General features: G+C 41.0%; 1 protein-coding gene across 1 annotated transcript in view; it reads right to left on the reverse strand.

Annotated features, from left to right (window-relative positions):
- LOC129679706 (protein argonaute-4) overlaps nt 1-11,924 on the reverse strand; it is a 51,479-nt gene extending 39,555 nt beyond the window's left edge. Inside the window, exon 1 of the mRNA XM_055611079.1 lies at nt 11,711-11,924. Coding sequence (XP_055467054.1) covers nt 11,711-11,729 — 19 coding nt within the window. The 5' untranslated portion in view covers nt 11,730-11,924. The remainder of the gene's footprint in view (nt 1-11,710) is intronic.
- Nucleotides 11,925-11,938: the final 14 nt, after the last annotated feature.

An 11,938-nucleotide genomic window follows, 5' to 3' on the forward strand; every position in this document is an offset into this window, starting at 1 on the left:
AAGAAAGAAAGAAAGAAAGAAAGAAAGAAAGAAAGAAAGAAAGAAAGAAAGAAAGAAAGAAAGCAAGCAAGCCAAGAAAGCCAGGAGCCAGGTGAGATGGTGCATGCCTTTAATTCTGTTACCCTGAAGCCAGAAGCAGAAGGATCTCTTTGAGTTCCACGACAGCCAGAGCTACACAGTGAGACTCTGTCTCAAAAATAAATAAATAAATAAATAAAATAGAAATAGAAATAATGAAACCATTATGTAGCCCAGCGGTAACACTTACCGAGTTAAAAAAGAGATAGTATTTGGTTAGTTTGTACAAGGCTCAGATTCAATCCCTACCTCCACATAAAATAAATAAAAAGAAATAATCTCTAAACTCTATGGGCCATCAAGGGCCCTTGTCATTGGAGAAGGTCATTAATTACCCACAAAAAGCCTTGCATTATTACATACTACACAAACTGCAGACTAAACAGCAGCTATATTTATCATAGTATAAAACTAAAACAATACCAACTATGATATATCTTCTAATCTGATATTAGAACCATGACAGTCTTGCCAGGTGGAAGACCACACCTAGTTCCAACACTCAAGAGGCTGATACAGGAGGATTGCCATAAATTCCAGGATAACCTGAGCTGAAGAGTGAGTACCAGCCCAGCTGTGCCTGGGCTCCAGAGTGGCCTCTCAAAATAAACCTTAAAAACAAAAACAAGGGTCGGAGAAATGGCTCAGCAGTTAAGAACACTGGGTGCTCTTCCAGAGGACCCCAGTTCATTTCCCAGCACCCACATGGCAGCTCACAACTGTCTGTAGCTCCAGTTCCTAGAGATCTGGGACCCTCCACACACATCATGTAGGCAAAACACCAAAACACGTAAAGTAAGAATAAATAAGTCAGTTAAAAATGTTTTAAAATAATTTTTAAAACAACAAAAACAAAATAAAACAAAGTAGAACCTGATTCATAGCCTTCGGTGGTGGTGCACACCTTTAATCTCAGCAGGCAGAGGCAGGCAGATCTGTGAGTTCAAGGACAGCCTGGTCTACAGAGTGAGTTTGAGGAAAGCCAGAGCTACACAGAAAAACCTTATCTCAAAAAAACAAAAACAAAACAAAAAACCCTGATTCATTTGTTATGTACCTAATCTACATTATGTACTTAGTATCAGAGCGCCAGACCTCAAAATCAGTAGTCTAAATCAGAGGTTCTTGACCTGAACATTAGGTAAATATCTAGAGACAGTGTAACCTGTCACAGCTGGGAATGCTACTGACATCTAAAAGCAGGACTCATCTGTTCAAAATACCTTTGGTACCCAGGCTGAGAAGCCCTCCAATCACGACTCACAAGGTAACATGCCTATAATCCCAGTACTCAGGAGGAAGAGGCAGGAGGGTTGCAAATTGGAGCCTATGGTACATAGAAGACCCTAACTCAACAAAACAAAAACTTCTCATATGTTGAAGATACCTTGCATAGTCTCTCTTTGCCTAATATATATATTAGATATATTAGATATATTATATACAATGTATGTATGTGCACGTGCATGCATGTGTGTGTTATGTTACATTCCCTTGTGTATATATGTGGAAGCCAGAGGTCGATATCAAGTATATTCTCCTCTATCAATCTCCACCTTACTTTTGTAAAGGTTTATTTATTTTATTTTTTTTTTATGTGTGAGTGTTTGCCTGCATGTATGTATGTATACCACATGCCTGCCTAGGACCTGTTGACATCAGACCCCCTGGAACTGTAGTTATGGATGATTGTAAACCATCATGTGGATACTGAAAACCAAGCCTGAACATCTATGCCCCAAATACAAGAGTGCCTAAATTCATAAATGAAACATTATTAAAACTTAAATCACACATTGATCCCAGCACCTCAATAGTGGGAGACTTCAATACCCCACTCTCACCAAGGGACAGATCATCTACAGAAGCCAAAATAGGGAAATAAAGGCACTTACAGAGGCCCTAACTCAAATGGACCTAATAGATATCTACAGAACTTTTCACCCAAACTCAAAGGAGTATACCTTCTTTTCAGCACCTCATGGAACCTTCTCCAAAACAGACTATATATTTGGTCACAAAACAAGCCTCAAGAGATACAGAAGATTGAAATAATCCCCTGTATCCTATCTGACCACCATGGACTAAAGCTGGACCTCAACAACAACTGAATTAGCAAAAAACCTACACCCTCATGGAAACTGAACAACTTGCTGCTCAATGAAAGCTGGGTTAAGGAAGAAATAAAGAAATTAAAGACTTCCTAGAATTCAATGAAAATGAAGGCACAACATACCCTAATTTATGGGACACAATGAAAGCGGTGCTCAGAGGAAAATTCACAGCACTAAGTGCCTTCAAGAAGAAATTTGTAACCTCTCATACAAGCAATTTAATGGCCCAAATGAAAGCCCCAGAAAAAAAAAAAAAAGAAGAAGAAGCAAATACACCCAAGAGGAGCAGATGGCTGGAAATAATCAAACTCAGTGCTGAAATCAATCAATTAGAAACAAATAAAACTATTCAAAGAATCAATGAAACCAAGAGCTTGTTTTTTGAGAAAATCAACAAGACAGACAAACCTTTAGCCAAACTAACTAAAAGGCAGAGAGAAACTATCCAAATCAGTAAAATCAGAAATGAAAAGGGGGACATAACTACAGACACTGAGGAAATCCAAACAATCATTAGGTCAATCATTAGGTCGTACTACAAAAGCCTATATGCCACAAAATTTGAAAATCTAAAAGAAATGGACAATTTTCTTGATAGATTCCATCTACCTAAATTAAGTCAAGATCAGGTAGAAAGACTGAATAGTCCTATATCCTCCAAGGAAATAGAAGGAGTCAACAGTTTCCCTTCCAAAAAAAGCCCTGGGCCAGATAGATTCAGTGTAGAATTTTACCAGACCTTCAAAAAAGTGCTAACTCCAATTCTCTTCAAAACTATTCCACAAAATAGAAACGGAAGGAACATTACCAAACTCATTCTATGAAGCCACAGTCACCTTGATACCTAAACCTCACAAAGACCCAACAAAAAAAGAAAACTTCAGACCTATCTCTCTTATGAACATTGATGTAAAAATACTCAATAAAATACTTGCAAACCGAATGCAAGAACACATCAAAGATATCATCCACCATGACCAAGTAGGCTTCATCCCAGGTATGCAAGGGTGGTTCAACATACGGAAATCCATCAATGTCATCCACCATATAAACAAACTGAAGGAGAAAAACCACATGATCATCTCCTTAGATGCTGAAAAAGCATCTGACAAAATCCAACACCCATTCATGTTTAAAGTCTTGGAGAGATCAGGGATACAAGGCATATATCTAAGCATAGTAAAGTCAATATACAGCAAGCCTATAGCTAACATCAAACTCAATGGAGAGAAACTTAAATCAATCCCACTGAAATCAGGGACAAGGCAAGGCTGCCCACTCTCTCCGTATCTCTTCAACATAGTACTTGAAGTCCTAGATAGAGCAATAAGACAACTAAAGGAGATCAAGGGGATTCAAATTGGAAAGGAAGAAAGTCAAAGTATCACTATTAGCTGATGATGTGATAGTATGCATGAGTGATTCCAAAAATTCAACCAGAGAACTCTTGCAGCTGATAAACACCTTCAACAAAGAGGCTGGCTACAAAATTAACTCAAAAAAAAATCAAAAGCCCTCCTGTACACCAAAGACAAAAGGGCTGAGAAAGAAATCAGGCAACAACACCCTTCACAATAGCCACTAATAACATAAAGTACCTTGGGGTGACTCTAACCAAACAAGTGAAAGACCTGTTTGAAAAAACTTCAAGTCTCTGAAGAAAGAAATTGAAGAAGATCTCAGAAGATGGAAAGATCTCCCATACTCATGGATTGGTAGGATTAACATAGTGAAAATGACCATCCTGCCAAAAGCAATCTACAGATTTAACGCAATTTCCATCAAAATACCAACACAATTCTTTACAGACCTTGAAAGAAAAATTCTCAGCTTCGCATGGAGAAACAAAAAACCCAGAATTTCCAAAACGATCCTGTACAACAACAGATCGTCTGGAGGTATGTCCATCCCTGACCTCAAGCTGTACTACAGAGCAATAGTAATAAAAACTGCATGGTATTGGCATAGAAACAAAATAGTGGCTCAATGGAACCAAATAAAAGACCCAGAAATAAACCTACACACCTATAGATACTTGATTTTTGACAAAGAAGCCAAAACCATTCAATGGAAAAAAAGATAGCATCTTCAACAAATGGTGCTGATCCAACTGGATGTCTACATGAAGAAAAATGAAAATAGACCCATATTTATCACGCTGCACAAAACTAAAGTCCAAGTGGATCAAAGACCTCAACATAAAACCAGATACTCTAAATCGGTTAGAAGAAAAAGTGGGGAAAAGCCCAGAACTCATTGGCACAGGAGACAACTTCCTGAACAGAACACCAACAGCACAGGTTCTAAGAGCAACAATCAATAAATGGTACCTCATGAAACTGAAAAGCTTCTGTAAAGCAAAAGACACTGTCGTCAGAACAAAACGACAGCCTATAGACAGGGAAAGGATCTTCACCAACCCTATATCTGACAGAGGCATGATATCCAGAATATATAAAGAACTAAATAAGTTAAAAGGTAATAAATCAAGCAATCCAATTAAAAAATAAGGTATGGAGCTAAATAGAGAATTCTCTGTAGAGGAATATAGAATGGCGGAGAAACACTTAAAGAGATGTTCAATGACCTTAGCCATCAAGAGATGCAAATCAACACAACCCTGAGATTTCACCTTACACCCATGGGAATGGCTAAGATCAAAAACTCAAGTGACAACACATGCTGGAGAGGTTGTAGAGAAAGGGGAACCCTCCTTCATTGCTGGTGGGAATGTAAACTGGTACAACCACTTTGGAAATCAATCTGGCGCTTTCTCAGACAATTAGTAATAGCACTTCCTCAAGATCCAGCTATACCACTCCTAGGCATATATCCAAAAGATGCTCAAGTACACAACAAGTACATTTGCTCAGCCATGTTTGTAGCAGCTTTATTTGTAATAGCCAGAACCTGGAAATAACCCAGATGTCCATCAATGAAGGAATGGATACAGAAATTGTGGTACTTTTTACACAATGTAATACTACTCAGCAATTAAAAACAAGGAAATCATGAAATCTGCAGGCAAATGGTGGGACCTAGAAAAGATCATTCTGAGTGAGGTATCCCAGAAGGAGAAAGACACACATGGTATATACTCACTTATATAGACCTATAAGATATGATAAACATATTGAAATCTATACACCTAAAGAAGATAAACAAAAAAGAGGACCTGGGGTAAGATCAATCCCCACTTAGAAAGACAAATGGGATGGACATTGGATGTAGGAGAAAACAAGTAACAGGACAGGAGCCTACCACAGAGGGTCTCTGAAAGACTCTACCTAGCAGTGTATCAAAGCAAATATTGAGACTCATAACCAAACCTTTGGCAGGGTACAGGAAATCATATGAAAGAAGGAGGACTTAGTATGACCTGGAGAGGACAGGAGCTCCACAAGGACCAAATATATCTGGGCACAGGGATCTTTTCTGAGACTGTTTCTCCAACCAAGGACCATGTATGGATATAACCTAGAACCCCTGCTCAGATGTAGCCCATGGTAGCTCAGTATCCAAGTATGTACCCTCATAAGGGGAACAGGGACTATTTCTGACATGAACTCAGTGGCTGGCTCTTTGACACCCCACCCCCCCCTCAGGGAGAAGCCCTGCTAGGCCACAGAGGAGGACTTTGCAGCCAGTCCTGAAGATACCTGATAAACCAGGGTCAGATGAAAGGGGAGGAGGTACTCCCCTATCAGTGGACTTGGAAAGGGGCAGGGGGGGTGGGATTGGAAGGGAATGAGGAAGTGGGATACAGCTGGGATACAAAGTTAATAAACTGTAACAAATATTTAAAAAAGAAAATTAAGCCTGGGTCCTTTACAAAAGCAACAAGCACTCTTAACCACAGAGCCATCTCTCCAGCTCCCTCCACCTTACTTTCTGAGACAAAATCTCCCATTTGAACCTAAAGCTCATAGACTGGATGGCCAACATGAGTTCCAAAGTTCTGCCTGTTTCAGTAGTGCCCCTTCAACTTCTGCTGCATGTTTTTTACACAGGTGCTGGGAATCCAAACTCAAGTCATCATGCTTGCACTGCCCATTTAGCCATCTTCCTAGGCCCACAAAACAGACTATCATATTCTCTAAAACGATACGTAATGGGTAAAAAAGAAAAATAACTCGGCTTTTACTCAACTCATTTCACCATAGCTCTCTTTCTCTCCTTTCCCCTTCCTCTGCCCTTCATCTTTTCCCTTTCTTCCTTCTCCCTCTTGACCTCAATTGCCCTTCTCAAAACAGAACGTCTATTAACCTTCATTGGGAAAGAATTTTGTAGATACTGCCTACAGATACATATCTAACCAATCTTCCTCTAATGAGAATATCAAGTGGACACTGGCCTAAAAAATAAGCATCTTCTCTATTATGAATAGGCACTGGGTAAAGTAGGTTGTGGTTACAGTGGAAAGTCACACGTTCCCTTACTAACATGACATGTCACTGAGAAGAGACAAGTCACTAAAACTTTGAAAGACTTATCTGCACTTAAGGACATCACAGCAAATATCTTAATGGAATCTGTGTTGCCAAATCATCATATAGTTAAAGTGCTGAAAATCTCTTCACATATTTAATTTACTGTTCATTTTCCTCCTAGATTCAAAACTTCAAAATGTAGTTTAGATGCAACTTTCTGAGAAAGATCCATTCCCTGTATACTCAAGACCTTGAATACTTTAAGTAGACAGTTTTCCTAACTCAAGGAAATTGGCTTTTGGAATGAAGATTTTAGAATATAATTTCTAAATAAATATAAGCTTATTTAAAGAAGTGGTCACTCACCTGACTATATTTTTTTCTCCTTTTTTTTTTTTTTTTTTTTTTTTTTTGGGGGGGGGGGTGCCAAGGATCAGCCCAGGGCCTTACCTTGTACCTCTAGGAGCATCAATCACTTGTGGACCAGCAAGATAGCTTAGTAAAGGCACTTGTTGCCAAACTTGAGTTTGATCCCTATGACCACATGGTGAAAGGAGAGAAATGATTCGTGCATGTGTGCACACACACAGACACAGAGAGATAGATACACACACCAAACATAATTTTAAAAAAGAGTAAGTTGTTAACTTATTCTGTGTTCTGTACTAACTAGACTTATAAATTCTTAGAATAACTAGAGTCCCAGTTCTGGTCCCCTCAACACCTGACTCATCACCCACAAAGTTGTATGAATTCAATAAGCATGGAAGAACATTCTTAGTTCCAGGTAAAAAAATAAAACAGAAATATCTACCCTAGCATGAAAAATGTGACAATTAGTTTTCAACAAAGCACAGATACACGGTATATAAAAAGCATTACTGCGGTGCATAGAGATCTATTTTGGGCATGAAAAGGCAGTTGCCAACCAACCCAACTAAGTCACAGAGATAAATCAGCCTTGAAAAAAAATTACACTTAAACAATTATCATAAAATTAGAAGGAATCCAGCTTTAAAAGAGAAATCTGGAAGCAGAAACTCAGATCAAATGTTTTGCCTATGAATCTGATTTTTAACAGTGACTGGATCAAGTCCTCCCATTTCTTCCCCAGATTTCACAAGTCTTTGATTATACTTCTCTGAAGTACTTAATGGCAGATGGATAGGCAAAGGGATTGAAATACAACAGATTAAACAGAAGGATGGAGAATAGCTCATTGACACAGGATGCCCCTACAGGTACAAGACGAGGCCTAGGCTGATCTTTACCACTCCCCAGAAAGTAGAATGAAATATTTCATGTTTTTTGTTTGTTTGTTTTGTTTTGCGTGTTGTGTGTGTGTGAGAGAGAGAGAGAGAAAAGACCGGTGAGTGACTACTTTTTGGTTTTTGTATGCTTTGGGTTTTTTTGGTTTTGTTTTGTTATTGTTGAGACAGGGTTTCTCTGTGTAGCCTTGGCTGTCCTGGACTTGCTTTGTAGACCAGGCTGGCCTTGAACTTACAAAGATCTACCTGCTTCTGCTTCTCAGATTGCCAGGATTACAGGCATGTGCCATGGCACCCAGCTAAGTAAGTGGCCACTTCTTTAAATAAGCTTAGAATTATTTAGAAATTATATTCTAAAATCTTCATTCCAATTTCTTTGAATTAAACAAACTATCTACTTCATAAAACAATAAAGCATAGTGGCTAAGCCTCAGGAACCTAACTATCTCGGTTTGGTTTTGGTATTACCATTTCCTAATTGTAGGGCATCAGGCACATTTCTTAGCTTCTCTATATCTCAGCTTCCCCTTCTATAAAACAGGGCTGTATGGTAATAATAGCATCTATCTGATAATGCTATAGTGAGGATTCCAAGAGACGCTGCCTATAAAAGGTTCAACACAGTGCTTTATAACAGTCATGTGTTCAATGAGTGTTAGCTATTATAATGACAGCTGCATAAAAGTTATAGCTAATGCTCACAGATAGTCTGCCTTTATATTGGTGGCATCCCTACAACTTTTTGATAGTCAAAAAATTACATTTTCTGAAAACAAAGCATTCATGATTTAACTCAGAATGGATGAAATCAGCCTTTAAAAAAGAGGGCATTTGAGTAGAAATAAGACACTCCACACTTTGGTCCTCATTTCCCAGTGGCACTTTGAGTCTTGTTGAAGTCATTCATACTCTTTGAATCTCATTTTTTTTCATCTGTAAAATAAGAACAGATACCTTCCTTGTCCACTTCCCAAAAGATCACATGAGCTAACAGGCTTTGCTTGCTTGCTTGTTTTTGTTTGTTTATTTGGTTGGCTGGTTGTTTGTTTGTTAAATGATTGGATTATGAGGTTTATGATTGTTGTTTTGTTTTAATAGGCTCTTACTCAATAACCGAGGCTTTGGACTCACAGTAATCCCTCTACTTCAGCCTTCCGTGCTGGAATTACAGTTATAAGCTACCTGGTCTGACTCAAATAAGCTCATAATTATGTGTACCATATACATGCAGTGCCCACAGAGGCCACAGAGGTCCCCTGGGACTGAAGTTATAGTTGTGAGACACCACATGGGTGCTGAGAAGCAAACCCAGGTCCTCCGAAAGAGCACCACTGAGTCATTTCTCCAGCCCACAGGAAAGTATTTTACAAATTATAAAGTACGACAAATGGCTGGGGGACTGCAGCTCAGTGGTGGGGCAGCTGCCTATTATTCAGGGCTCTTGTCACCGTCCCAAGCACTGCAAAACAAACAAGCAAACAACTACAAAAAAAGAACCATGCAAAAATTAAGGTTATAATCACTATGAGTGAAAAGGGTCGTCTAATTTCCTAAGTTACTGACAGAAGATGACAGAGAGGTAAGGAGGACTAAGGGGCCTCTAGGGATTGTTCAGTGCAGAAGACACAACATGCTAGACAGAACACATGCTCTAATGGAAGTAAATATGCTTCTTAAGTTCTAAAACAGCCTGGAAGCAACATCCCAGAAGGCCCATGGGCTTCCTTTGTTTCGATTCCATGCTCAACAAGCAACTGTTACTACTTGTTATTAACTGGGTTTCCAAGGTAGTCAGATATCAAAACAAGAGTCTGTTATACGCACACAGGAAAATATTACTCAACAGAGAAGATGTATGTAAAAATTTGGCTTACTCATTGGTGTTTTTTTAAATAAGATTAACGAATATTTATTATCTACAAATTGAGCAATTCTAAGTAAACTGCTAAGTCCTCAAACCTGCAAAAACTAAAATCAAACCAAAGAGGGTGGGCAGCTGGTTTCCTGGTCAGTTCCTTACCTCACCACGTTGATTCTTTTTGTGAAACTCAGCTTGTACACAGTTACATAGTCTCTTTCCATATCAGCTAATAATTGCAACAACTGCTTCAATTACTAGTTACTCATGAGAGGGAAGAGAAGAAACATTTGTTGAACATTTGCAAGACTTCTCACAATCGTCTCATTTTATTCTCACATCAGTCTTACAGCCTTGTTTTATAGAAGAGGAAATCGAAGTTCAATGCAATTAAGTTGTGAGGAAGTCGGGGGGGGGGATTGGGTTTAACACAACTATGAAATTACTATATTAGATTTGAATGGAAGTTTGGTATGGTTCATAAGCCATAAGCATCCTTTTATGGGAACATACCTGAAGTAACAGCATAATATGCTGAGGTTTATCAAATATATAGTAATATATTAGTAATTACAGTAATATAGTAATATATATTACTATATATTTGATAATATATAACAAACTAACATGGCTTTTTTCTTTTGGACAGAGTCTATGTAGCCCAAGCTACCTTCCAACTCTTGCTATTCTTTTCCTCAGCCTCCCAAATGCTGAGGTTATAAGTATGCAACACCACAGCAGGTTCAAACCTGTTTGTTTATAGTCAGGGTCTCAAGCAGCCCAGGCTGACCTCAAACTCACTTTATAACTGAGGCTGGCCTTGAACTCTGGATGTTCCTGCCTCCACCTCCCAACTGTTAGGATTATAAGTATATGCCACCATGCCTAGCTAAACCAATTTATTTTTAAAAGGCCAATGAAATTTGATTATGAGAGCCTTTTTTAAAAGACTTTAAGCGGCAAATGAAGACAGCAGTTAATCACTCAGTTATGTAAACATGTTCTAAGTAAACAAACCTGCAAAGTTTCCAAATTCAAACAATAAACCTAATTTTCTATGAACTTAAAAAACATTCGACTAAGTCTACTATGTAGACAAGGTTTGACTATGGAAATTAATTCCATCACTGCCCCTAAATCTTGCCCTACTTAGCCAAGCCTTTAGCAACCTGTTGGGGCTTGACACTGGAGGGCCAGGCTCCAATCTCAGGGCATTTGTGCGAGTTTGGAATGCTTCCTTGGATTGGGGCAGAGAAGGAGATAAGCAGGGGCCACCCACACCAGCACCGAACCACAGTTTGAAAAACACTTTTCTGGTTTGATCCTCACAACCACTCCTAACCCAATTAAAAGAGAAGGCAGGCCATCGATGCCTGTGCTGGGGAGCACTGGTTTGTCATTCAAGGTCTAGTCCACAGCACCCTGGGACCAACAAACTGACAGATAGCAAACTTCAGGGCCTTGGAAAAAGAATGGACAATCCCCCCTTTGGCTCTCAGGGATGGGGTGCGCGGGTCTCCCTTCCTCGTCTGAGGAACCAGCTGCCAGTGCAAGAAAAAGAGGGATTCAGCCCCACACCAAGAACACCTTACGGAAGGTGAGAGGCCGTCCGGGTTTGGGCCAGGCCTCAGCTTGCACCAGACACACCGTCCCTTTTGAGGCCCCAGCTCGCCTCGCGGCGACCGTGGACAGAAATCCCCCGAAGGCTGGTCTGCCCTACCCCCGGGGGCCACGGGTCACCTCCGGAGACTCCCCGCCTTAGACGTCCTCGCTCGCGACGGGTCCAGAATAGACCTAGGGTCTGCAGCCGGGGCGCGGTCCCCGCCCCCCGGGGACGAGCGCTCGGGGCCCCTTCCTTCCCGGGGCCTGGCAGCCGGCAGCCGGGCCCGCGACAGTCCCTTCCGCCGGGCGGTCCGCCCTCCCGAGCCCCGGGTGATGCCCCGGCCCGAGGGCGCTCCTCACCGGGTCCCAGCGCCTCCATGGTGGCGACGGGGGCCGCCTCGCCCCGGTCCCCGGCGCCTCCCGCTCCGGGCCCCGCCGCCGCCGCCGCCGCCGCCGCGTAACGCTTGCTGTCCGGAATATTGGCGCTGAGGCGGCGCCGCGAAGACGCGGGCGCTGGGCAGGGGGCGGCGGCGGCGCCCGGCCCGGGGAGAGGGACCCGGCTCTCTCACGGCGCTTCCGGCCTCAGCG

This window comes from Psammomys obesus, unplaced genomic scaffold (assembly GCF_907164565.1).
Source record: "Psammomys obesus unplaced genomic scaffold, mPsaObe1.curated_primary_1811, whole genome shotgun sequence".
NCBI classification, from domain to species: Eukaryota; Metazoa; Chordata; class Mammalia; order Rodentia; family Muridae; genus Psammomys; species Psammomys obesus.